At 50.2% G+C, this 27998-nt stretch overlaps 1 protein-coding gene across 2 annotated transcripts in view; it reads right to left on the reverse strand.

The window, feature by feature from the left end:
• Window positions 1–27998, reverse strand: part of ABHD2 (abhydrolase domain containing 2, acylglycerol lipase) — a 107381-nt gene that overhangs the window by 8926 nt on the left and 70457 nt on the right. For both annotated transcript variants that reach the window (XM_027068036.2, XM_027068035.2), the window contains exons 6-10: window positions 18220–18403; window positions 7916–8008; window positions 4765–4875; window positions 2657–2726; window positions 1248–1332 (exon numbers count right to left, since the gene is read on the reverse strand). In XM_027068036.2, the coding sequence (XP_026923837.1) occupies window positions 1248–1332; window positions 2657–2726; window positions 4765–4875; window positions 7916–8008; window positions 18220–18403 (543 nt within the window). The remainder of the gene's footprint in view (window positions 1–1247; window positions 1333–2656; window positions 2727–4764; window positions 4876–7915; window positions 8009–18219; window positions 18404–27998) is intronic.

The raw sequence follows: 27998 nt of genomic DNA on the forward strand, positions 1-27998 counted from the left end.
CCTCGGAGGCACCTCCTGGGGTGCACAGTTCTGGCTCTGCGGGACTCTCTTGCGGGGTGACCCTGCCTTCTGCTTCCTTTTCAGTTGCTATTTCATAGATTCTGCGTGGCAGCATTAGAGCTACTGGTGTTACTCTGGACACCGGAAGGAAACGGCACGGCCGCTTTCTCTGCTGCACGCTGCTCACTGGGCTGCTTTTGTGCAGGGAGCCTACGGCTTGACAGCGGGTTGAGGACGGGCGGCTTTATCACCTCACACACCTGTATCACACACAACATCCACTCCGAGCAGGGCACGGGGCTCCACCCACTGTGGTTTTTACTCCCCTGGCCTGGAGTTCGAGCCAGAAGGGCCCCTGCTCTGCTTAATATAGGATATTTACAAGAGAAACGTGGTCGCGGAGGGCTACAGAGGGCAGGAGAATGGGTCCCGGGGAGCTGAATTGCAGTGCAAGTGGTCTTGGGATTTCCAAGTGTTTCCTTCTGCTGCTACGTGCTCGCTCGCTGGCTCTCTCTCGTTTCTCCCTCAGCCCCTCTCTAGCGTGGGGTGAGACCGACCCGGCCCGAAACAGCGGCATTCCCATGAGCAACGTTCTTTGCTTTTTCAGTTGCTTATATTTTTATCCTCAAAGCAGATGGAGAGGCTGTCAGAAGAGGCAGCAGAATTGGCTTTTTTGTTCTGCTTTTCATGTCAGGTTTTTAAAAAATTTTTTTTAATGTTTATTTATTTTGAGAGAGAGCGAGAGAGAGAGCATGAGCAGGGGAGGGGCAGAGAGAGAGGGAGACACAGAATCTGAAGCAGGCTCCAGGCTCTGAGCTGCCAGCACAGAGCCGGATGCGGGGGTCAAACCCGTGAACTGTGAGATCATGCCCTGCGTCGAAGTCAGAAGCTTAACCGACTGAGCCACCCAGGTGCCCCTCGTGTCATGTTTAAGTCAAAATATCTCTTTAAATCAAACTCTCCAATTTAATGGAACCATAAACCCTGAAACAATAATTTCACAGAACACTGGGGAACTCCCCCAAACCCCTCTTGGCTATGGATATAAATGATAGTCGTCTCTGGCACCAAGAGAGAACACAAGGCTCTGCCCAGGGCTCATCACAGCCCCAGTACTATCAAGGCAGGCTGAACGAGAACCCCGCCACGGGACGTCCTTCCCCACAGAAGCTGACCTACAAGAGGTGACAGAGTTTGCCATGGCAACGTGCTGAATGGCCAAGGGAGCAGCAGGAAGGAACACTTACCTGAAAGAGATTTTGGAATGGTTAGGAGGCTTTCATGCACCAAGGGGTCATCAGCTGCGTTGACCAGCATGAGAGGCACATAAATCTGCAACAGGAAAATAAAGGAGAAATAAATGATCGATTCCCTTAGACCCCCTTCTGCCCCCCGAGTCAAGGCTCAAATTCAACTACCGGACATGCCTTTGAAGCAAAGGGAAGAGGGTTCCTGTTCAGTCCACTGCACGAGTGGATTAAGGCTGCCTGTGTTCCCTGGCGGTGGCATGAACCGTAACTGCAATCTGATGGCGGCCTGGCAGGTGTCCTAGGGGACCCACGTGCTCTGACGGAGCCTGGGTAGGTGCTCAATGGGGCTCACCGGCAAAATCCTTCTGATGAGACTCCCAGTATTTCAGGTTAGCCCACCTTTCAGAAAAGTGACCCTACAGAGAGTTATGTACACATTCATTCCGTTTATACTGTGGGGAGGAAAAATGGAGGGTGCTCCCTTCCAGACAAGGGAGATTTTCTAGGGGAATCTGAAGGGGAAAACCAAGAGTAGGTTGGTGGATATTGGGAAGTTCTTAGTGGGGTTGCGTTCAAACATCCATTGTAGTAAAACAGCCTTTGTCATTTTAGGGGAGAAGGGCTGACGGGCACTCAGACGCTATGGACAGCCGCACCCGGGCAGCATAGAGACTGGCTGTGCCAACCTGGAGGTCTCGAACACTGGTCTAGACAGCTCAACGGTTCTGTAGCGGCTTCAATGAAGGCACCCAGAGCCTGGGGGATGATGCTAAACCAGGAGGGGTGGCCGATGTGACAGACGGCAGGACCGCAATTCACAATTACGTGCTTCAGCTGGGTGAGTAGGGGGCCGAGCCACCAGGTGGACGTTGACAGGGCTAAATGGCAAGTCCTGCACTTGAGGGCAAGGGGCAATTGTACAAAGAATGAGGAGAGACTGGTTTGGTGGTCGTGCAGGTGAAAACACGGGTGCTGATGAGTGGCCACACACTTAATTTAATCCACATAAAGTTTATGGCAGCTGCCAGAAACTGCGTTAATAGAAACCTGCCCATCTTGCCAGCACACCTGTTCCTCATCGTTCTGATACAGAAATACATCTCTTTTCCTCTGGGCTCACCAGATCATGGCAGGAACTTGGAGGTTTAGTCCTAGCCGCCACACTAACAAAATGCACAATGGCCCAAAAAACAACAAAAAAGGTCCAGAATTGTAAGAAATCTACACAGATCTATGAACGACCATGGCAGGAACCAGGCAAGATTACACTGTCAAAGAAGACTGAAAAAAAAAAAAAAAAAGGGTGTTGCAGTAATTTTAAGGGCTTTAACACGGACACAGGAGCAGACGGGTCCCGCTCTGCACCTAGGGGCTGCTGCTACCTCTGAGTCTGTGCTGTCACTCACCCTGTGCAGGTACCGCATGCAGCTCTCCTCCTCATAATATTCCTTCAGGGAGCTGTAGCCGTGGAACTTCCTGGGAAGGAGAGGACGAAGCCACATTCGTCACAAGGTCGGATGCAGAGTGGATTTTTTTACTGCTCCCATCCCACGCCAACACGTCACATCAGTTGACAATACAGATGCACCAGCGTTAGGGGTTAGGAGCTCTGGCTTTGGTATCTGGGCTCAAATCCTGACTCTGCCACTTACGGGCGCCATGACCTCAGGCAAACTCTTTAACCTCTCTGAGCTTCTCTGTAAAATGGAGCTAGGGACAGCACCTTCCTTAACGGCACTGAGATTTATGGCATTAAAGTGCACACCAGCACAGAAACTCAGTGTTATCTATAGTATTTATTAGCACAGGTTACACATTTCGAGTCAGTATAAAACCAGATGTCGCCGCAGACGCTAGGAAAATGACATTCAAAGGCATTTATGAGAGCTTTTCTTTTCAACAAAATTCTTCCTGGCCTGAGTAACCCAGACCACTGTGAATTGGAATGCAATATGTATCAGGTAATGGGCATGAGACAGAGATTCAGTTACTGATTCCGTCCATCCACGGAGCAGTAGTCAGAGATAAATTGACATTTAACCAAACCTTTGATGTTCCAGAATGAAAGTCCTGTAGGTTTGCTGTGCCCTGTGCCCTGTTCATCCTGGGGCTCTGACACCAACAGGCCGAGTCACCCTCAGGCCAGGGGATCTTTGGAAACCTCTTTCTGACGCACATTAGGACTTCTGGTATCTGAATGGTGGTTTTGTTCTATCCTGACTGGCATCTTAAAGATATCATGCCTCCCCTGAAGATGTACATCTCCTCCACTGCCAGGCCCCATAGACATCTCTGCCTGGGAAGCCTCCAGAAAGTTCAGGCTGCACTGCCAGGGTCTACTCTGCAGGAAGTAGCTGAGCGCAGATATCACCTCTGGGCCACCTGTCTGCATGCAGTCAGTCCCTTTGTGGTCCCAGAGGGCCAGGAAAGCACTCCAGGCCTCCAGTATTACTGGTGACCTTCATGAAAACTGCTACGATCCAACACCATTCAAAAGGAAGAGCTTTAGGGAGAGTTGAACACCACTCCCTCTGGGGCTTAAAAAAATTCAGACGATCAATGGGGGAGTTTAAATGTTTGGTTTCTTTCTTGTTAGTACCACAATAAAGTCGCATTTCCCATCTTCAGTGAGAGTGGGTAGAATCCATTCTCAACTTCTGAACATACCAGTGATTTTCTAGTGTCTATTTCCTTTGCATAACCGTTAACAGGCTTATTTCAAGTTTGCTTGGTGTAAGAAAGCTACTAAAATCCTGTAAGGAAGATAAGCACCCTCAGGTCAATATCTGCCTATCTACTGGGTGAACAGTTAGCTTGCTTTAGATCATGCCTGAAGGTATCAAATAAAAATGATGTTGTTTTTAAAGGGAACGATGAGGCCAGAGATCAACGTTGCCTTTTCCAGCTAAGGCTAAGGTCAATCAGAAACTATGGGTGCTAGGAAGGAAGACACTGTCAGGGTCTCAGCCTCAGGTACCTGAAGGGAGGGGGCAGGGAAGGATAAAGGACTGAAGTGGGCAGGGTTTGTGTATTACACTCAGGAGAGACATCACTGCCCCAAAGAAAGAGGCTCTGTTTTCTTGCAATGCACAGCCCTCTTTGTCTATTTCTTGTTTTTTACTTTGGGTAGAGACATAGATAAGCACAAGAAACATTTCCTTCTCCTGCAAAAGCAAATTACGTGGCACCTGATCCCTGCCCCAGGGTCAGAGCACGGCAGGTGGGGTAAGGGCTGTGGACAACTAGGGTGTGCACACCCCAGGTCCCCAGTTTTCAAGCCCAGTTACACCACACAAGAATGCAGAATGAGTGGTGAGACCTTCTTGTTTTCTAAGAGCAACTAGAAATTTGGATTTTTCTGTGCAGTCTTCAGTTTTTATTAAACACTAGACATTTATTCAAAGGAAAAAAAAAGACCTTAATGCTGAAGTGGGCAGAGGAAAAGCCCTTGAGCTGGGCAATGCCGGCCTGTAGCCCCCACGCCTGGCGCCCTGCCCCCTGAGCATGGACACACCTCATCACGTTGTCATCAATCTGCATCAGGGACGTGGCTGTGTAGAGGCGGCTCAAGTCAGTGTCCTCCAGGCTCTGGGGTTTCTTAACATGGTCTCCGAAAAGAGCTTGCCTAGAATGAGACACAACAGCAAACAGAACAAAAAGCAGATGATGAACCAAATCGTGTTGTACATTTGGAACACCTTACAATTTTATTTTTCAGCTCAATAAAGCTGAAAAAAACATGTAAAGGGCAGATGATAACCGTGAACAGAGCCTGCTTCCTTTCCCCAGGGGGTCAAGCCAGGAGAGAGTATCTGACAGGGGATACAGGACACGTCGGAGAGACACCCCTTCAGCCCTCAGAATGTTCCAGAGGATGAGCTTGCAATGTTGATTTTTGAATAACTGCAGCAAGATGATTGCCAAGGTCTTGTTTTCCTTTTCAGAGGCAGCTAGACAAACTAAAGAGCGTGTTTGAGCCTAGGTGAGTACTGTCACCCTTGAACAATGCGGGGGTAGGGGCACCAGCTTCCAGCGCAGTCAAAAATCCACACAGAACTTCTGACTCCCTGGACACTTAACTATTAATAGCTTACTGTTGACTGGAAGCCTTGCCAAGAACCTCAGACAAAAAAAACACATATTTTGTATGTTACATGTATTATGTACTGTATTCCTACAATAACATAAGCTAGGGAGAATAAAATGTTACAACAAAATCATAAGGAAGAAAAAATATATTTATAGTACTGGACTATAAGAAATCCACAAGGGGTGCTTGGGTGGCTCAGTCGATTGAGCGTCCGACTTCGGCTCTGGTCATGATCTCATGGTTGGTGAGTTCAAGCCCCGCCATCGGGCTTGCTGCTGTCAGCGTGGCCCCCACTTTGGATCCTCTGTCCCCCCCCCCTCTCTGCCCCTCCCCTGCTTGTGCTCTCCCCTAAAGAAATAAATGCTTAAAAATAAATGAATAAAAAATCCACATGCAGGTGGACTTGTGCAGCTAACACCCGAATTGTTCAAGGATCATCTATATTACGAATCCTTCACTGAAGGGGAGGGGAGGTCTTCGGAAGGGATCTATAGTGAGTGGTGGGCGGTCAGCCAAACAGTGGGGGGCGAGGGCTCACCTTTACACTGGTGTTGACACCACCCCCTTCTCTTTAGGAGCTGTTTCAGTCACTTAACAAGGAAGACACTGGAAAACCCATTTAGCGCTGGGGCAAATCAACTGCTCTCCAACGTGTTTGCTAAAAAGCTTACGTATACTCCGAAGAATAGTCATGTCTACTAAGAACAAGATCCATCTTGAGAAGATGATAATAAAGGTAGAGATCAAAACACACACACCTAGACCTTCATCCCCTGCAGGGTCTCAGGCACATAGCAGAAGGAGGGCCGAGTCTGCGGTCTGGCCCTCCACGTTCTGGTGTCTACTCGCTACCCCTCTCAAAGAGGAGCACATTTCTTTAACATCTTTCCCCCAAAAAGATTATGAGGAAGATTGTATACCTACAGTTTAGAATTCACAATTTATTATTATTATTTTTTAACATTTGTTTAGTATTATTAACATTTGTTTGTTTTTTTGAAAGACAGAGACAGAGCACGAGTTGGGGAGAGATAGCGAGGGAGACACAGAATCCGAAGCAGGCTCCAGGCTCTGAGCCATCAGCACAGAACCCGACGCAGGGCTTCCACAAACCGTGAGATCATGACCTGAGTCCAAGTCAGATGCTTAACCGACTGAGCCATCCAGGCACCCCTAGCACTCACAGGTTAAAGTGCCCCTAAAATTTCCAAATGTTTGGCTTTCTGTAGGAAATTGAAAAAAAAAATGTAAATACACCTAGAGCACATTCAAAGGGTTCCCTCAATTTGTTAAGAATTACACGATGGACCTTCTGGACTGATTAATTAGTGGCAAGACTGGGCCCTGTGGCCAAACAAACGTTCCCTGGGAGGAGTCCCCTCCCATTCTAGAAGTGTGGAAGGCAGACAGAGGACCTGCACTTGGTGTCAGAGGCTTGGCTTCACCCCTTCTGGAACGTCAGCAAATCCCCAGCCCCGTGTGAACCTCAGCTGAGCCACACCTGACTCATAGCTGAGCCCCAAAGACCACCAGCTGAGTGAAAACAGTTTACATCCGGTCAGCCCAGGGGACAGAAGCCTCCTTTTGTACCTCCACGCACCAGTCACAAGGGCCTAGCAGCTTGGCAGCCTGAGGGGCCTGTGAGCACCAGCCCCGCCCAGACTCCACGTGGATCCTGCCCAATCTGGGGAGCCTGGCTAGGGCAGGCCAGTACCGTATTTTCTTTTAACCACTGCGATCAGTCAGATCGCCTTTCCTGGGATGGCATCAAAACCCCTCTAAAATTGCTCCGTTTGCATCCCCGTGATGTGCCAGGCTCTGGAGGTGGGGGAGGTGGATCAAACCCAGCCCAGGCCCTCCAGTGCTTTACAGTTTAGTTCGAGACACAGGATTCACACCGGGGAAGCAACAGAAAAACAGGTCGGGGGTGAAGGAGTTGGCTTCACAGAGGAACACGGAGATGGACCTCGAGTATGGGTAGACGTGACAGGAAGGGCATTTTCGGCGAGGCCCCGGTGGCGTGGGAGAGGCCAGAGGGCGTGGGACCTCCAAGTGGCCCAGTCCGGCTAGAGGGAAGGCGGCTGCAGGGGAAGGGGGAGGGACGGTGTGACTATTAACAATCACGACGATAAAGCCATTGCCAATACCTACTGACCTGTCCCGCACGCCGGGCGCCGCTCCAAGCGCGGTCAGGGGCAACCCCACCCAAGCACTGTGAGCAGGAGCGAGGCAAGACCGGCATGGGGAACACGCAGAGGCGTGCACGAGAGCAGCCTAAGGAGAAAGGTCCCCAGACCATGACAGGCCCCCTCGGGGTTGCTCTAGTTTGGGGAAGAATGGCGTAGAATGGTTCCTCGTCTTGGGTATGTGGGGAATCGTGAAAGCAGAAAGCGAGTGGGCGAATTGGGTAGCTCGGGACCAGTTTGCTTCCGAGCGAGGCACAAGGCGGTCGGCAGAGAATCTGCAGCAACCCTGCCTCTCTCGTCCTCCTGGAGAACCGCGAGATCCGGCCTTCGTGACTCGGAATGAGCTCAGAGGGGAACGGTCTCCTGAGAGGGCACGGAAGGCGACGCACCTGTGCGAGAGGATGATCTTCTTCATGTTGTCCGCCATGAGGAAGTTGTAGAAGCGCCGGCACTGGTCCCACTGCATGAAGGTCTCCTGGGCCCTGAAAGAACCACGGGGGGAGTGAGAGACCGCGCCCTGGAAGACGCGCTGGAGGATATGCTGCAGGGAGGCCTTGCAGGGACCCGCTAGCGGCACGCGCTGGGGCCCCGAGAAGGTGCTCACGGCACCTCTCCCTGGAGGAGGAGGGCACTGGCTCCCGCCCCAGAACACGGGTCTTTGCGGGGGGGGGGGGGGTCTCCAGCTCTCCGTAGGGGAGCCGCAGGGCTGAATGCAAGGCCCCAGCGGGGAAGCTCTCTGGGGGCACAGGCTTTGTGGGTGGCAGTCCCGACACCCCCTTGCGGCACAGTGGCCTTTCTCAGGACCTGCCAGTACTGTCATTTGAACACGTCCATTCGGCTTCCCACCTGGCCAGACGGTTTTTCTGGCTTAGTGAAGGAGTACGTGGGGGGGGGGTGGGGGGTGGGGGTGGGGGTGGGGGTGTGGAGAGGCACAGTGCAGGGAAAAACGTAACTTCTCGGTCGCTGTTTGAGAGGCAAAGGGAAAGCATACAAGGGTGGGCTTTCTATTGATTAGCCTTAGAATGTTTAAGGGGCAAGGAAACAGAAGAAGACAACGGGCGACCCACCCTCCCTGGGCGCGGCTGCTGCGGCTGGTTCTGAAGTCTTTTCCCCCCTCAAGCTACTGTGCACCGGCAGCATGACTAGGCCTACCTGACATGAGGGCCACCGCCTGAGCCCCAGCAGTAAAAGGCAGGTAGTATTATCCCCACTCTAGATTAGGAGACCACCACGCACTCAGGTCAAGGGAAAGTGCGGCCTTCTCTGCGCACCTGCGCAGATTTCCTTGGCCACACGACAGGTGAGCAAACACCAGTGTGCTAATTCCCACCGCCTGGCTCGGCCCTCCCTGCTCAGTGCTCTCTTCCCTGGGTGTGAACCCAAACATCACCGGGTCCATGCTAACTCCCACCTTGCAGACGTCTGGGTCTCGAGGCCTGCTTCCACTCTGCGGGTGAACCCAGATGTCACCATTCCTACGCGGGGTCCATCGGTTTCCTATCCCAGATGGCCAAAGAGGGGACGGGGTGGTTCATAGGTTTTTTGTTTTTTTTTTTAATCCAGAAGAGTTTATAAAAGTTATTTCCCCCCAAGGCTGCCACCCTTCGATTTTGGAACGGCAAACATTTCCCATAATACCATGGTTAAAAAATAAGAGGTAGTGGGAGGTTAAAAGCAAAAGGGTTTGTGGCTTTAACGGTGTGTGACATGCTCATAAAACGTGGGCTGAAGTTCACATAAACCGTGGGAAAGCTAACACTGCCTTCAAAGGTCAAAAGGCCATTCTATAAACGCACGGGGGGCTCCCCAAATGCCGCAGACACAGAAAGGATAGGCCAGATCACTGTGGGTGGGACCCCACAGTGGGTGGGGTCCCCAGGGATCTGGACACTTGCCTCTTGGTCTGAGCGAGGAGGAAGGAGGGAAGTCACCCAATCCATGAGCCAGAACCTGCTTCCTCCGCTGGCATCCCCTCCTCTGACCTTGGACCCAGGCTGCCCCCTCCTCAGAGAGCAGACAGTCTCATTATCCCAGCTTTCTCTTGCCTTTGTCCGTTTCTTCCTTTGCTGCCTTTGTAACTGCTTTGGTTAGCACGTCCTTTGTATTAGAGGGAATGCATAAGGCAGGAAGTGGGGAGGTGCTGAGCATAAACGTTAAGACCTGAACGACAGCACTGCGGAGGCTCTCTTGACTGAAGATCACAGGCACCACTCACTGAGAGGCTCTGGGGGACGCACAGGGGCCCTGGGCTTGAGGAGGACAGGGAATAAGGATGCTGGAACCATTTCCCTCCATCAATGCTGGCTGACGCGGATTCCTAGCATCTCTGCTTTACTGCTCAGCATACACAGGGACTGTCTTTCACCACCTTTGTGTATAAAATTAAGGAACTGACACTTAATTTTATACTGGTTGAATAAAACATAATCAAGGGCAATGTGTTATAAATGCATTCATTCCATATATTTTTTAAAAGGCCTCATTTCTTCAATCCCAACAACAACAGCATATGGAGGGAAATCCGAGAGGAGAACCTATAGACTAAAAGAAACTTACGAGACAGATCAACAAATGCCATGCATAGGCATTACGTGGATCCTGATCAAACAAGCCAACTATTAAAAACCTTCTGTGAGATAATCAGGGAAATCTGAACGCTGAGTAGAAATGGGATATTAGGGAATCATTCATTTCTTGGCATGATAATGGTACTGTGGTTACATAAGAAAAAGTTCTTAGAGTCTCTCAGTGCAAACTAGTATTTTCAGATGAAATGATATGATGCCTGGGATTTGCTTTAAAATAATCAGCTTCTGGGGTAGCAGGGTGTGCCTGAGCTGTGGAGGAACCAGAGTGGCTGTGAGCTAGGCACTGCTTAAGTGGGTGATGATGGGCACCCGGGAATTCAATATCTTACTCTTTTTACTTTATGTGTGCCTAAAATTTTCCATCATAATGAAGGAGGAAGAAGAAAAAGAAAGAAGATAGACAATTATTTTAGATTATGAGCTACTGAAAGTTATTTGCCCTGCTGAGGAGATCAAAGTTCAAAGAGATACAGAGAAAAGTTGAAGTTAGTCTTAACCGGGTAACCGTGAGCCTCAACAATCCTTCTCAGGGACGGCAGAGACCAGTGGGTCGTGTGGAGCACAGCACAGTTCCCACTGAGGCCGAACTCCCATTCTGCTGCCCTGTTTTTGCAGCGAGAGGAGGCAGGAGGCAGGAGCAGGCTGGTGTGGCAGATGGGCCAGGGCCTTGGGGCGGGCGGCGGCATGAAGGTCTCATGAGACGTCCCGGCCACCCGGCTGGTGAGAGTCGGAGCAGGGACCTGAATACCGCCCATCCGACCCCACCACATAGGTCACCAGACTCTGCAAAACCACTTCACCTCACCAAGCCTCATCTGACAGATCAGGGGCTTGAATGAGAGAATCCATTTCATACTGATTGCTCTATGGCTGAGGTAGCTAGACAGCTTTATCACAGGCCCGACAGAGGACTTTAGTGGTGTTTCGCTGCTCCTGTTAATGGTGGATGTGGTGAGTGGAGAGCTGCCCAGCTGGTGGTGGTAAGGGGTCTGGATTCTGGCCCTGGCTGAGGAGACCTGGGGGGCGGCAGGCTCCTGAGAAAGATGCGGCGTGTGTCTCCTAAGGACGGGACAGACGTCTGCCTGGAAACCAAGGCGAATGGATCAGGAGGGAAGAGAACACTCAGCTGAAACCCTGACAACATGGCGGACTGACTGCCAGCAAATGGGGAAGGACAGGGAAGGACAGACTGTTGCGGTCTTGGGTAGTGACAGGCCCCCGGGTGGGCCACACACACAGGGTGAACGAAACTCAGAGGAGAGCAAGCAAGGTTTCACAGGCATCAGCAGGACTTGCTGACATGGGACCAGGACTGGAAGGAACCCTGTGGAGGCCCCTGGGTGGCTCTGAGGGAAACTTCCAGCCAGAGAAGCAGAAGAGTGCTCTCCGCAAGAAAACACATTCCTGGGTTGAGCCCAAGGTCCAAGGTGGAAAAATATGAACAGAACATTTGGGTGGCATCTGGCAGACGTTGTTTGAAGCAAGCCACAAATTGGGCACCAAAGACAGGGGACTTCGGCTCTCCAGACAATGAATGAACCCCTTTACTTGTCCAAACAGCAGAACCTCTGTGTTCTTCTTTTAAAAATATTTGTTATTTTTAAGAGGGAGAGAGGGAGAGAGAGAATCTCAAGCAGGTTCTGTGCTGTCAGTGCAGAGCCTGACACGGGGCTTGAACCTATGAACCATGAGACCATGACCTGAGCCGAAACCAAGAGTTGGGTGCTCAACTGACTGAGCCACCCTGGTGCCTCCAAACCTCCACGTTCTTGGCTTGTCTCTAGATGGCTACGTTCTCTACGAGAGAGAGGGGACAGCAGGATGGGCTCCCTGGGCTGAGCCACCAGGAGAGTCTGGCCAACGAGGGCACAAGAGAGATGTGTCATAATGAACAGTCAGGAGAAGGCTCTGAATCCTCCAGGAAGGCAGGTTTCATCCACTTCAGAAAGAACCAGGATGACTCTGCCGTGGCTGATGCCTCCCGAGAGTCACAAAGCTATTCTGTCATCGAGACTGCAAATGAGAAGCAGAGTACCTCCCAAAGCAGCATGCTTCAACGGGACATGTGTGGATTTTGAAAGAACTTTATCCATCCGTCTATCTACCTTTTATCAAAACAAAGTTCTTTTAAAATGCCTTTGTTTCTGATCACTGTAATGTTAAATAATAAGATATTTTCTGCACTGCTTTCCCAGCCACCTGCTGGTGAGCGGTTTCTATTGGAACAGTTATGAGAGTTTTAAAAGGTGTTGTGGGTGGTGTGCCTGCTCAGTCGGTTAAGCATCCGACGGCGGCTCAAGTCATGATCTCGTGGTTTGTGCATTTGAGTCCCGCGTCTGGCTCTGGGCTGGCAGCTCAGAGCCTGGAGGCTGCTTTGGATTCTGTGTCTCCCTTTCTCTCTGTCCTTCCCTCCCTCATGTTCTCTATTCTCTGTCTCTCAAAAATAAGCAAACATTAAAAAAATATTAAAAAAATAAAAATAAAAGGTTGTGGAAGAAGACAGATTTTTAGATCACTTAGAAGAGGATCCAAAGGAAGCAGGCATCCACAGTCACGTTCAGGGCAATCCACCGGGGCAGGGAGGAGCAGAGCCAAGCACTTCACGCTGCTGGGGGGCTCTGCTCAGAGAAAGCTCAACCTCCCAACTCAGAGTTTGCAAAACGAGTGGACTAAGCACTGATTAAAAGGAACTGAAGTCGGAAGAGAATGAGCTGGGGGAAGCACGCACCTAACACCCAAAGGAACTCAAGTCTCCCGGCTCAAGTAAATTATATCTCAGAGCGCTGAGACCCTGCGAGGGCAACCAAACATCTTTTCTGTGGTCTTCGAGAAAACATGGGAGGATGAGAATGAGACGCAGGTTCTGTGAACCTGGGCATGCGTGACCCTAACATTCCAAAAAGGGACAACAAGGCAGGCGTGCTACAAATGAAGACGTGGACGTAGGCAATATTACAACATACCTTGAACGTAATGTGCTAAAGAAACTTTAAAATCAAACCATGTTAAGCATCTCCTGGCATGTTATCACCCCAGTGTAAGAAAACTGTTTTTCTCTGGGGAGGGGAGTTTCTCTTCCAAGTTTTGCCCATCTACAATCTTTTTTTTTTTTTTTCCTTTTTAAAAATTTAATCGTGGTGGTAAAAAAAACACATACCATAAAATTTACCTCCTTAACCATTTTTAAGTACACAGTCCAGTAGCGTTAAGCATATTCACAGTGATGTGTCATAAATCTCCAGAATTTTTCCATCTTGTGAATCTGGAAGTTCATATCCGTTAAACTAGCACTTCCCATTTCCACCATTCTGCTTATTTTTACATAGTTGCGCTCCTCATTACTTTTTCATGTTTATTTATTTTTGAGACACACAGTGAGAGGGAGAGAGCGGGAGAGGGGGAGGGGCAGAGAGAGAGTTGGAGAGAGAGAATCCCAAGCAGGCTCCACACTGTCAGCACAGAACCCAATGTATCCTCACTACTTTAAATATACACGTTCTTTTATGTTACACATTTTCTTGATTTTTAAATGTAAAATCTCCCTTGTTTTCCACTGTGATTTGTGGATAATGTTTTATGACTATCCCTCCTGCTGGACAGGTGCCGGTTATCTCTAGCTTGGCCCTGCAAGACAGTCGTACTGTCCTGGGGGCAAAACCAAACAGCCTTGAATGGCGTGGCCTCTGGGAGGAAGGACGGTGGAACGTCTGGTCCGGAGAGACCCAGGCAAGAGGGCTTTTGGCTGGCAGCTGGTTCGGGGGACGGGGCTGACCTGCGGAGAGGTCATCACCTCTAGCTAGTTCAGCCTGAGAGTGCAAGCGAAAGAAAACCCTCTCTGCACTGGGACGTGGGCCCAGAATCCTTCATTCCAGCCAGCGGGGCTTTGGGGCAGGGTGGGGCACGGAGCTCGGACAAGGGTAGGGACTGCCAGTCCCCTCTCTGCCTCATCAGACTATTTGCCCTGAGGATGTCCTTTTATAGGAACGGGATTACTACGTGAAAGGGTCTGTCACCCTCATTTTTCTGAGAGGAAAGAATTAGCAATAAAGAATAAACAAAAACCCCCAAGACACTAAGGGCAAGCCATCTGGTCAGCTTCACACCCCAGTGGTGGAAAAGCCAAGCATTCTTCTAGGCTGGAGCTCTGCCCACAGAGCTTTGTCTAAACTTAGCAGATTCTCCCCCCATGCTTGGCTCTGATGCAAAATTACTGATCGTTAAAACCGGCATACAGTTCTTGCACTATAAACACAGATCCGATGAAAGGACAAGTCTATAGAGGGACTTTATGAATGACAGCCCTTGCTTTTGTCAGAGACGCAGCCGTAGTCTGGGGTTTGCCCACGCAGAGCAAACGAGAGAATATATACGCCATTTGGCTGGAAAGTGATGTCTGGTGTTCTCTGCGGCAGGGAAGCTTGCGGAAAGCACCGTGCTGAGACCCAGCGGTGCTCACATGCTCCCCCAGCCAGGAGCCGACCGACACGGAGACCGACAACCCCCCCCCCCCCCTGGACCCTGTGCCTACCCTCACCTCCTTCCAAGAGCCCTCCCCTCTGGCCTCCTCGCTTGACTGGGGACTTCCTGGGCACCCAGATGCCTAGTGTGGAATCTATTAGTGACGCGTATCAGTTGGTTTGCTGCTTTGTAAACATCCTTCTACTGTCGAGAACTGCCGTGAGGTCCTCAGACACAGGCTGTCTCTCATCCTCCAACTGCAATGACACGCCTGGATTCGAATCATATTATTACCGGCAGATTCTGCAATGCCAGATTGTTGAGGGCTCCCTTAGGAATGAAGACGCGATTTGATCGGAAACCAGCCCCCCCAAAAGGCTTTCCTTCCCTTTTCTTTAAGCTCCATGAGGGCAGGAAATTTTTCCGCCTTGTTCCCGGCTGTGTCCCTGTTACCTAGAAGGGTGTCTTGGCCGAAGGAACCAAACGAGTCAAGGAACGAATTAACCTGCAGGTAATCTTCTGGTACCGCCACTCCTGGCCGATCGCCACTCACTGCACGAACTTAGAATCAAGAGTCTTTGCAGGAACGTTTCAAATGATTAATTCAACCAGAGTTGCACTCAGTCTGACCGCACACGTTTCCGGGACTGGCTGGCAGCTGCTTGCGCTGAGGGAACTACGCGAAGTCTACCAGACGGCAGGCATTTCGGGTTCTTGTATCCTGCTCTCGGGTGGTTCGGCACATCCTAGATGAGCTTCTCTGGCGGCAGCTAGGCTTTGCGAACTACGGCAAGCGGGCACGGCTGCTGGCCTGGGGTTGGCTCTGGCTACGGGGCCGGTGCGCTACTGGGGTGAGAAGCCAGCGGGAGGGGATGGGTCACTGGCAAGCGGTTCTCTAGGCTCAACTAGGAGAGATTTACCGGCAGCACGGACTCCCGTGGGGCCCCGGCAGAGGCAGACGAGCCCTCCCTGCTCCACCTCGGCGTAAAGGAAGCATGGCTGCCATCGTCCCAGTGCCGCAAAGGCTCATCGCCCTCAAGCCTTGGCAGGAAAAAAAGGGGACACTGGTTTTCAGTAAGGCACTGTCCTTCGGGGAGTAGATTTCATTAAAATGTTGAGGGCACCCGAGCCCAGGGCGGCGCCCGCACACACAGGGCGATGGGGTCCCCCTGACCTGCCACCACTTCCAGTGTGTACGTAGGGCCACAGGATCGTGGCCCTAGTGTGGGTTCTCTGTGCTCTCGAGGATGAAGTTGCCTCTTTGTCTCCTTACTGTACGAGGTTGATGTGATAATGAGTAAGTATGAGTGTGAAGATCTCTGAGGTCTCAAAGGAAGGTGGTGTAGACTGTCTGCAAAATGTACGGCACCTCACAGAGTCTAAACTTAGCAGATTTTAAGCTCCCTTCGCGTGAGGGCAAACCCCTTAGTTCACCAACCGCACGGATCATATGCTCTTGCCAACAGCAGATGGCGCTGCTGCAGCAAAAGGAAAAGAAGGTGCAGTCGTTTAAGATCTTGTGTCTCGGTGGAAAAAAAAAAAAGAAAAAAAAAGAAAACAAACTTGTCCTACATCCTCCCACTTATCAAATGCTGTGCTCTCGGGACACAAAGTCCGTGCTCAGAGCACTGGGTTTAGGAAGGGACTCTGGTGATTCCAATCTTACAGGTGATAGAAGGCTTGCTGAAAACCAGACCATTTGTCAGGCGAGAGCAGGCAGGGTCCTCGTGTCAGGACCCGTTCCCTTGAATCCTGTGGTAGGGACCTTACTCTCTCAGCGACTTGGTTTTAACTCCGGTTACATAACAGCTATGAATTGGGAACTGGATATTTCTAGCCAAGATCAAGGGACGTGTCCTTTCAGCTGGCTCTCCGGAGCACAGAGGGCAGTGAACGGGAGGATTCCCGGCAGGAGGATGAGGGGTATCTAGCATCATCACTTCGGCCCATGATACTAGAGCTGGAGGGGCCGCTGAGGTCCCAGGCCCAGTGGCTGCTAAATGTGGCTAAATATCAGAAGTCACTCGTGGAATGTGTCCAAATGCAGATTCCTGGCCTCATGCCCCAGATTCTAGAGCCCAAATCTCCAGGGCTGGGACCCAAGAAACTGGATATATTTCTAAGATGGTCCCCCGAGGGGTTCTTTTTTTTTTTTTTTCTATTAATTGGCTTTATTATATTAAATAAACATATCTATTCATGGCAAAGTTACTTTTTTCTTTTTTTTTTTCAATATGTGAAATTTATTGTCAAATTGGTTTCCATACAACACCGAGGGGTTCTTAATGCAGTGAAACTGTCACCAGTTCACCAGACTGGTCTTTGTGACCCACTAGTGTTACCTTCTTGTCCCACCATGAACGATGGTCATTATTGGTCACTGGCGGACTCTCTACGTCCCTGCCCTGCATACGTGTGCACTCCTCTGACCCTCACAGCGGCACTACGAGGTAGGTACAATTTATTAGTATTGTCTCCCCACTGTGCAGGCGAGGAAAACTAGAACCCAGGCCTCGGCCCTAGAACTCAGGAACGGTTCCGTCAGGGATGTTTTTCAAGTCTTCCTTCAGGCCCATTTAAATCCTCCTTTTGGCCAGCTTTACGCCTCACAGGCAGAGGCTGAATTCTAGGCTTGCATTTGCCCTTTGGCTGTGACGGCTTCAAATTCCAGGTAATATGTATCTTTGGAAACAACAGACCGCCTCTATCCATCAGCAAATGCTGAAACAGGTTTAAGCAGCATTTTGAGAGATAACGGGAGGCCAAAAGGAAGGAATCATTTGTTAACTATAAGGACTGTTTGGTATTAGGTCGGATCAATGACGGAGACTTTTTTTACTTTCTTGTGCAATATTTGATTTCCTCAAGAGATCTTTAATAATTGGTCATACCCATGCGTTATACAAAAGCCATTATCATGAAGAGTGAGCACGGGAAAAATGTGAATGCATTTGAAGCGTCTGGAGAAATGTGCGTGAATGAATGAGCGTGCGTGTGTGCTGGTCCTCAGGAGATCTGGGGCAGCACTGATCTTGAGGGGGAGTCAGAGCAGATGATAATGTGCTCCTAGGGCTCATCCTGCGGGGCTCTGTGGGCAGGAGACTAAGGGGTAAGATAAACCTTTATCTAGCAGGTCGTCTCCCTTGTGGTGATGTCTGGGATGCCGAACGGAGACTAGTATTTGAAGGTGAGGGCACAGATTCCACGGTTTCTACAGATCCTTCCCCATGTCTTTTGAGACTCAACTCTTCTGTAGGCAGGACGGATCTGGGGTCATAAGACCCCGCTCCCAGATTCTGGGTTACCCGTCTCGTGTTCTTTGGTAAACCCACAGTTCTTACAAAACTCCTGCAGCACGAACAGATAAAATCACCTCGCAGAGACTCCACAGGGAAACCGCGGCCTATTCAGTTACAGATCTGATCGCCGAGTACAGCTGCGGATCGGGCTTAAGGAGTCTGGTAAGACAACTCCCATGTATGATGTGGAAGCAAACCAAGGTGCCTCCAAGGCCCAGACACTTCCACAGTCCCTCTGGTCTTCCCTGACCAGCGCTGGAGCACTGACTGGGGCACCTCAATGAGCGGAGCGCAAACCAAAGACCCCGACGGGGGAGAGAGGCAGGAGCAGGCGGGGAGGCCACTCACCTCAGCGCGCTGTACCCCTGGCACACGCTGACACAGCACAGGACCTTCTCTTGGTTGGCCTGAGTCTCCCCCAGGTATTTACACACGATGTTACCGCCCAGGCTGAAGCCCACGACGACCAGCTGGGTCTGGGGATAGGTCTTCTTGATGTAGTTTACCATGGCTCCAAATTCCCAGGTGCAGCCTGTGGGCAGAGAGGGAAGGCCACTCCATCACTGTAGGCGCAACAAAGACTGGAAAAAACGTGAGCTGGAGGGTTACTAAATGGGTGCTAAGATAGTAACAGAGAGAGAGGGGTGTGTGTGTGTGTGTGTGTTCAGAGAGAGAGAGAGAGAGAGAGAGAGAGAGAGAGAGAGAGACAGATATACAGACAGACAATTCTCTTGGGCTACCTGGAGAGAAGTTTCCAGGTGCTCCTCAATAGGGAGGAGACGCGGTCTTAGTAGGGCCCATGAGGAGAGGTATAGACAGATGTATCAAACAGATGTGCAATGCTCTTTGAAGGTGGGTTGTGGAAAAACCTTCTAGATGCACATGGAAATCAAAACAGATATTCATGGGGCACCTAGGTGGCTCAGTCGGTTGGGCATCCAACTCTTGATTTCAGCTCAGGTCTTGATCCCAGGGTCAAGGGACCAAGCCCTGCGTCGGGGTCCGTGCTCAGCATGGAACCTGCTTAAGATTCTCTCTCCCTCTCCCTCTGCCCCTCCACTACTCGTACTCTCTCTCTCAAAAGTAGAAATAAATAATAATAAATACATAAACAAAACAGGTATTCAGGGCGTGCGTGAGCACATTTGTTCGCACACAGACATACACGAAAGCAAGAGCAAAACCCTTTGGGATTAGCTTCTCAGGCTCCAAAACACGACTCTATACCCATGTGTACAATGACTCATGGTGTTAAGAAAAGTACCAAGTGTATGTTATTACAGGATCTTCTTGTCAGCGTGGGGGAAGGACGGAAAGACCAATTCAGTCCAGCGGGACGGCCAGGATGCTCTATAGAATAAGGATAAAATGTTTTTGGTGACGTAAGGACAGAGTGCCGAGGGAGACGGACGCATTCAGAAGGACACAGAGGAGACCTCTGCACGGAGGCGGCCTTGTTTGCCCAGGAGGGATGGTCTCAGCTGGCTCCACGGGGAAGCCTGCGAAGCCGTGCTCTGCCTCAGCAGCTTTGCTAAGAGGAGGAGGGTAGTGCCCTACGTGGGTGAAGGGGTTTGTCACATCCTTCTAAGATCCAGCCCCAGGCTCTTCAGGGAGCCGACTTAAAATGAAACCTAATAGGGAAAGAGGGATGTTGGCAAGACGCGTGCACACGACACATGGCGTGAGGAGACCGTGGATTTATCACGGAAACACGGGGCGCCTGGGGGGCTCTGTCACTTAAGCATCTGACTCTTGGTTTCGGCTCAGGTCATGATCTGACAGTTCGTGACTTCGAGCCCCACACTGGGCTCTGTGCTGACAGTGTGGAGCCTGCTTGGGACTCTCTCTCTCCCTCTCTCTCTCTCTCTCTCTGCCCCTCCCCTGCTGGCTTGTGTTCTGTCTCAGAATAAGTAAACTTAAAAAAAAAAATTTATAATGGAAACACGAGCGGTTGACCTTGGCACCAGCTCAGAGGTTTTGACACCCCTAATGAGGGCTGAACAGCTTCTTCCCTAACCAGCAGGCCGTGGGCCAAGTGCCTCTCACAGCTTCTCACAGAGGGATGCGGCCCAAGCCAGTCCAGCACAGCCCGTGCAGGGGTTCTCAAACTACGATGTGTATAGAATCGCCTGGAGAGAGAGGCGGTTAGGAATGGGCATCCATGGGCTTCGCCCCCAGAGAAGCTGACACAGTAAAATGAGGGCCAGGCCCAGGAACCTGCATTAAAATTTTTTCGGAATAGGTAAAACATGCACCTGGAACAAAATTTAAATAACGTTAGAGATGTGGTCACAGGTAACTTCTAATATTCTCTTTAAAAATATCAGTGGTAACATACAGATTATTTAGTAACCTTGTGTACTGTTTCTTTTTTTAAACAATATATATGTCTTGGAAACCACTGTTTAACAATACACAGAAAGCCACCCTAATTTTTTTTTTAAGTAATCTCTGCACCCAACATGGGGCTCACACTCATGATCCCAAGATCAAGAGTCAGACGCTCCACTGACTGAGTCAGCCAGGAGCCCCTGCCCTATTCTTTGTTATTTTTATTTAATGAGGCATAACATAATACTCAGGAAAGTGCACAATGAATTTGTACATGCTTACACCCATGTAAACATTGCCCAAACCATTTCAGCCATTGTTTAAATTATTTTAAACAAGGGGCGCCTGGGTGGCTCAGTCGGTTGAGCGTCCGGCTTCGGCTCACGTCATGATCTCACCGTTCGTGAGTTCGAGCCCTGCGTCAGGCTCTGTGCTGACAGCTCGGAGCCTGGAGCCTGCTTCGGATTCTGTGTCTCCCTCTCTCTCTGCCCTTCCCCCATTCACACGCTGTCTCTGTGTCTCTCAAAAATGAATAAACATTAAAAAAAATTTTTTTTTAAAAATTACTTTAAACAAGTAATTGTAACTTAAGACTTGAAAAGGCCAATCTAGGTTTCTAGATTTTCTCCAAAGCTTCGATGTGATGGCATCGATCTGATGGCACATTAGAATCACCCAGGGATCTTGTAAAACAACACCAATGCTTGGGTCCTCCCCAGACTAATTAAATCAGAGTATCTGGGGGTGGGACCCGGGCATGGGAGGTCTCGCACAAGATCTGTAGGTGCTTCCCAAGTGCAGCCGGGGCTGAGAACCACTGATACAAGGGACAAGGACCTCCGTGGCTCAGACAAGTATGAAAAAGCAGATTAAAAAAAATTTTTTTTTTTTTAATATTTATTTAGTTTTGAGACAGAGACACAGCATGAACAGGGAAGGGGCAGAGAGAGAGGGAGACACAGAATGTGAAGCAGGCTCCAGGCTCTGAGCTGTCAGCACAGAGCCCGACGTGGGGCTCGAACTCACGAACTGTGAGATCATGACCTGAGCCGAAGTCGGACGCTTAACTGACTGAGCCACCCAGGCGCCCCTGAAAAAGCAGATTTTGAAGCATACTCTCGCTCTGTCTCTGGGCCATTCCTTTTCAGACTTTCCTTTCCCTTCCACTTGCAGGAAGCAACTTTCACGTGTGGAGGCATTGCTCTGCCTTTTGGAAGCTTCTGGAAGCAGGGCTGTCGGCCTGGTAGCAGCTTTCTGCATATTTCCTCAAAGTCAGGTTTCTACAGGGGGGGAGTCTCTGCTCTACACAGCCAGGCACCTCCTCTAGGTCTGGCAAACGCCAGTCTTTAAAGCACATATCAAGTGCTTTCTGGTAATCTTTCTTATAAAGAGTGAACCAGAAAAGCAGCATCGAGGTTAAATCACTGTGAGATTTAAGCGCTAGCGATAGCCCAGTGGTTCTCAAAGTGTTGTCCTGGGCCAGCAGCAGCGGCATTGCAGAACTGTTCAAAATGCAATGTCTCGAGATGGTGACCTGAGCCGAAGTCGGACCCTTAACCGACTGAGCCACTCAGGTGCCCCAAAGATTTTAATTTTTTAAAGTTTTATTTATTTATGTAATCCTGCACCCAAGGTGGGGCTCTAACTCACGACCCCGAGATCTAGGGTCACATGCTCTGCTGAGTGAGCCAGCCAGGTGCCCCCTAGGCCTGTCTATCTTTACTCAGGTTGAGACTAATTACCTGAGACCTAGAACAGATGTTCAGATGTCACTGCGGCGGTTACAAAACTCAGATCTGTTACACTACCGAGAAGCAATTACAGCTAATAGTGGAGACACCTCGGGAGCCTCAATTTAATTAAATCCAAATACATCTGATGTGGATGAAGGGCCAGCCCTGCCTAATGCTGGACAAGCTGTTTGGATGTTGTGTGAAAAGCTGCCTTCTCTCCCAGGCAAGGGCACGGTGTCGGCCCAGCTCCAGGCTCTGCCTTCTGGGAGGCGCCGGGTCCTCCTGGGATTTCCACCTGACGACCGTTCCCAAACATCCTCAGGGACTGGGAGCCGCTCCCCGGACTGTTCTAAGAGCTACAGGATCTGTTTTTTCATCCCAGGAGGATTTTAATGGGGTTCTATGTATTTAATCCTTGTGGGATTAGCACTGGTAACAAGATTTAGGTATCTAATCTTGTTGAGCTTTTAAAAGACAGGACGAAACACGAGCCACTAACCTGGCCTTAGAAAGAGGAGTACCACAAGCCATCTGGGAAAGGCAACCTGCCGAGAACAAGAACGACTTTTCTTCAGCCTCACGCCCCTGGAAAAGGACAAAGCCGAGGCCACCCGGCAGCTACTTTCACGGGAGCCATTTCCCAAGTGGCACCAGTGTGACTAAGCTGGCTCAGAGACAGGGATGCAGAGACTCAGGGCTCCTGGTGGATGGAGACTCTGAGTCATTGTCATCTGTATATTCTCCACGCCAGGCCTGGGCCCAGAACGTGGTGGGTGTGCCACAAATGACAGCACCGTAAGGAGGAGGTTTGAATCGTGTGGCACTCGAGCACACACTACTGGCCAGCGTGACCGTGGCGGGGACGGGCAAGAAGTACCTAAATATCTTCCCCGCTAAGTGTAATCCAAGAGAACGATCTGGTCAGGCTAACAACGTGACTCCTGGTGGCCGTTTGGGGCCAGCGGCCCCTGTCATTTCTCAGTGTTGTGAAAGCCACTGCAAAGTGGACTCACTCGGGAGGAAAACATCTGCAGAATTAGAGTGAGAGCCCTCTCTGCGTAGCATGGGAGCTGGCCTTGTCCTTCTCCCTGAAAGATTTTCACGAGTGAGCGCTTTTAGCTCTATTTCCGCAGGCATGTGGTATCTAAAACTATCTTTTCTGTCTGTCTGTCTTCACTTTCTGTCTGAAAGCGAAGTATCCAGATCTGATCCTAGAAGCACAGAGCCCATCACTGCTTCTCCACAATTCTGCTCTGGGTATTTTCTACCCCCATCACGTTCCCGAACTCTGGGCCCTCAGCACCATTGCCACGCACGATGACTCCCAGCACATGATCTCGCCAGATGGTTTTCCAAGATGTTTGAGCCTCTGCAAATGCACCACCTTCTCTGTCACGTTCTCCCTCCACCCACCTCCTCCTCCCTCCCACCTTTCCGTGTCCTTCTGCCATGGTAACACTCAACGGTTGCAGAGGCCACACAACTTGTGGTGGTCCATCTGGAATCATGAATATGATCCAAAACTGAGTCCCCATCAATCAAAATGGTACATAGGAGAAGCTTATGGAAACATCTGCACTCATGATCTAATCAAAGGTCTTCAGACAGATTGAGCAGTAAAAACACAATGGAAGTTCCTTACAAATCACTGTCTGGGCACCTGGGTGGCTCAGTCAGTTGAGCACCTGACTCTTGATTTAGGCTCTGATCATGATGCCAGGGTCATGGGATCAAGCCCCACATTGGGCGGTGTGCTGAGCATGGAGCCTGTTTGAGATTTTCTCTCTCTCTCTCTCTCTCTCTCTCAAACAAAACAAAACAAAACAAAAATCACTGTCTGCACCTCCTTACAACAAGATGGCTTGGAGCCTGGGTGAGCTCTACAGCATGCTACAGCAGGGTGGCCGTAGATCCTAGTTTGCCTGGGAGAGTCCCGGAGTTGGTCTTTTGTTCTGACATAGTCGTAAGTAAGGTCTTCTTGTACTCTCAAAAGTTGGGATGCTAAATCATATGGTCACCCTAGGTACAGGACCTCCCCTGCCTTCTAAGGTTGAAATGCTGCCTTCTAAGCAAGGCAAAGTTTCCTGGCCTTACCTTGTGGTTCCAAAAGATAGTTTAAAAAAAAACAAACAACAAAACAACAACAACAACAACCCAAGAAATCCCAGTATTAATTAAACTCAGTAGGACATTATACAACACCTTCTCCAAGCAACAGAAGACACCTCTTCTCCGCTTGATGTCTGATGCCAGAAATTCAAGGGTTTAGAAGTAAGGGAAGGGCTTGCTTCCATGTTTAAACTCATAGGGAAGGCAATTTAAATCATTTGAGACCATCTGCAGTGCCACAATGCCAGCTCTGTGTTTGGTCAGGGATGGGTACAAGTTCTCGGGAGGTTCCTGATCCTAAGGATGCAGTCACCTCACAGGGGCCAAAGTCAGGTTGTTTTTATTCCTTTCCCCTGATGCAGAAGTGACTTTAAAAATCCTAAAATTTCTCTCTTATAATCAAGATCAAAGTCATGGTCCCTTTGTCACTTGGCTCAACTTCAAGAGCAATCTGGGAAACAGAGGTCACAAGAACCACACTGGATAATTATGGTTTTTAGTTCATTCCTTGGCTGGTGGACTTGATCCAGTTGTCCTTTGCTCTGACCATGAATCCTGGACGATTGGGATAAGGCATTTAGCCAAACACAGAAAGATGCAGCAAAACGCTTCCTTCTTTTACAGGTCTCCTGCATCATCACCGACAAAAATACTTATATTCCAAACAGTGTCTGGGTTAGGAAATCAATACAGTCGATAAAGAGTAAGCCAACGTGTTCACGGCTATAGTGTTTCAATTAAAGATTAGGCTCTTTAGAATAAATACACTTCAAAAAAATCTTTAAGACTTCTATATCTTCTTGCATTTTCAAGTGTTATTTATTGATCTCACCCACATGCCAGGGCTGTGTCCTGGGTCTGATCCCGCGAAGTATCCGGCTCAGTGAGAAATTTAAAAGACTGAGGGCGCCTGGGTGGCGCAGTCGGTTAAGCGTCCGACTTCAGCCAGGTCACGATCTCGCGGTCCGTGAGTTCGAGCCCCGCGTCAGGCTCTGGGCTGATGGCTCAGAGCCTGGAGCCTGTTTCCGATTCTGTGTCTCCCTCTCTCTCTGCCCCTCCCCCGTTCATGCTCTGTCTCTCTCTGTCCCAAAAATAAATAAAAAACGTTGAAAAAAAATTAAAAAAAAAAGAAATTTAAAAGACTGATAAATTGCACTCTTGTGGGTCCCACTTGTCATCCTGACAGTTTCACATTTTATTTATGGTCAGATCAGCTAATGTCAATTCATTTAATTCATCACAAAAGAAATTTAATATCTTCTAGCTTAAAAAACGTATGAACTAGACTGCAACAGGTGGTGAGGAATTTCTTTTTTAAGAATGAAAATAATTTCGGGCTCCTGGGTGGCTCAGTTAAAGGTCCGACTCTTGATTTCGGCTCAGGTCATGATATGGCGGTTCATGAGATCAAGCTCCACCTTGGTCTCCGTGTGCCAACAGAGCAGAGCCTGCTTGGGATTCTCTCTCTCCTTCTTGCTCTGCCCCTCCCCCCCATGCCGTACTTTCCCTCTCTAAATAAATAAAAGAAAAGGAATGAAAATAACTTTTAAAAGGCTGAAATAGAGCGAGAAGAGCAGGAGCTACAATAAAAACACTTTGCCTACAGTGACTCCAAGAGCTGGCTGTGCACAGCACCCAGAAGAGCTGAGCTGGAGGCGGTGGCCCCACCGCAGGGCCACCACACCGGGTAAGGCACCAGCTCCGAAGGTTGTACAGTTAGAAAGGCAGAACGGCATCCTTTGAGATCACCACCGGGGCCGGGCTGTTTCTGTACGCGGAGTCAGAACTTGCACCAGGCTCGAGACAGAAAGAATCTTCTGCTCGACGAGCATAGCTTCTCACACTGGTCTCACATGCAAAAGCTGACATGCGGTCAAGGGCACGAAGCTGAGGCAGAGGCGAGCTCATTTAAGACTTCCGCCTTTTCTTCTCTAGGTCGGTTCACGAAAAACATACAGACAACAGTCATTGCCACTTACTGGTATTTGCTACACGCTTTTATACTGATGCCAACTTTCTCGACAACCTTTGTGAACCAGGCGTTCAAACCCCCACCTGCTGGGCTCTGAAACACAGGCTCTGTCCTTACACAGGCATTTCCTGAGCGATATGCTAGATGCGGGAGACTGATGTCACAACTCACAGGAAAATTGAAAAGCCACATCTGGTCCCTGTCCTTCCACGTTCACTGCTCGGACAGACCGTGGCCCTGTGCTCTTCCCGCCTCATGGCGAGCAGTTCCTCACCACCCTGTGAGCTCCGCGAGGGCCGGTGCTGTGCCCACCACCTGTGTTCTCAGGGACACTGGCCCCTCGGAAGCCTCTAGATGCTGGATGAACGAAAGAGGGGGGCCCAAACCTTCCAGGCCCTTTGCTGTGGCTCTGAGAAGCCCCTGGATGTGCTTTTGCCTTCCACCGAAAGTGTATGTGAGCGGGAATCCTTTCCTCACTCCCCAGCGTACCGGCAGGAGGCGGTCTGTCCCTCAGGCAGGCGATGTGGCTCATTGTTCAGAAGCATAAGCTTCCGGACTAGACGGTCTGGGTTGAAAACCCGGACCACCCACTGAGCAGCTCAGTGATCTGGAGCAAGTCACGAAACCTTGCTGGGTTCCTCCTCTGTAAAAGGGGGACGGCTGATTTAATACATCCCATCAAGGGCTTAGGACAGTACCCGGCACACAGCAGCTGCCCTGTAAATGACAGCGATTAACACAAACTGTAATGAGCACGGCCACCGCAGCGGGGCAATTTTTAAACACGCAGCTGTCTCCCTGCTCCTGTGCGGCCCTGATGAACCGTATCCTACACAGGATAGGCACGACCACAGAGGCAGTGCTGAGCCGGGGTTGAGAGCCACACGATCCGAAGGCTGGTTCCGTCACTTACTAGCCGTGTGACCTCGAACCTGTGGAGGACACTAGCACCTCCCTCCAGACGTCAGCGACGGTCAGAACACGTGCTCGGCGCGCCCCAGCACTCATCAGTGTGACATAAATGGGCACTGCTGTCACTCAGGATTGTCTTCAATGGCTTCAACCTTCAAAGGCAGCGTGAAGGATTCTAAGTCACGAGAACGCCTCAGTATCCATTTAGGAAATTCTTGTGTTCGGGAGAGATCTGTACTTAACAATTTCTAGTCCCATCAGCTCAGATGTCCAATGGCAAGGGACTCTGTTACATGGTCTGGAACGGATTTAGTCTGTCACGTGGGGAAAGGTCTGGTACCGTTTTCTCAGAGACACCTGAGGGGGCGGGGGCGGGGGGTGGGCGGTGAGCTGAGGAGGTAAAACTTCCTCCTAACACCCTCTTTAGATTTTCCTCTGGTCAAGATCAGTATTCACAGTGGCTTGATGGCCCGCCATCTGCTCAAGAGCGGCGCAGCCCGCACAAGGGAAGGCTCACGTAGCCACCAGGCACATCTGTTTGAGACGTGGTTTGCCACTCTCGCCCTACAAACTGTCACTTCATGTCCCTCACCTGGGTCCTCGTTCTAGGGCACTTTCCAGGTGCCAAGCAGGATTCTGGGCTTGGGGAATCACACCATGGAGCACAGAGACTGCTGGCCCCCATGGCAGGGACGCTGAGAGGGACGGGATGAGGAGGCGAGGGCAGGCCACAAGGGCTCTCCAAGAAGAGACTAAATGTCGAGACCCGAATGATAAGAAGAAGCCGAGGGAAGACCCGAGAAGGGCCATCCGGAGAGAGCATGGCCAGACCCCCCCATCAGCAGCCCTCCCCCCAGTGCCTGGTGTCAGCATACGCTTTGTAGCTTGTCCTGGGATCCGGAGCCCCCTTGGCGTCACATCCAGTCCTCCCACCCGCCTGATGCCGACATGGTGGGGGGCCTATGACAAGCGAAGGGAAGGAGATTTAAAAGAGGCTTAAGACGCCTCTCTGCTTTCTTTGACCTCTTCCACTGAAAAGTAGAGAAAGGAAAGAGAGAACGAGGGGCAGT

The sequence above is a fragment of the Acinonyx jubatus genome, chromosome B3 (assembly GCF_027475565.1).
Source record: "Acinonyx jubatus isolate Ajub_Pintada_27869175 chromosome B3, VMU_Ajub_asm_v1.0, whole genome shotgun sequence".
Taxonomy (NCBI): Eukaryota; Metazoa; Chordata; class Mammalia; order Carnivora; family Felidae; genus Acinonyx; species Acinonyx jubatus.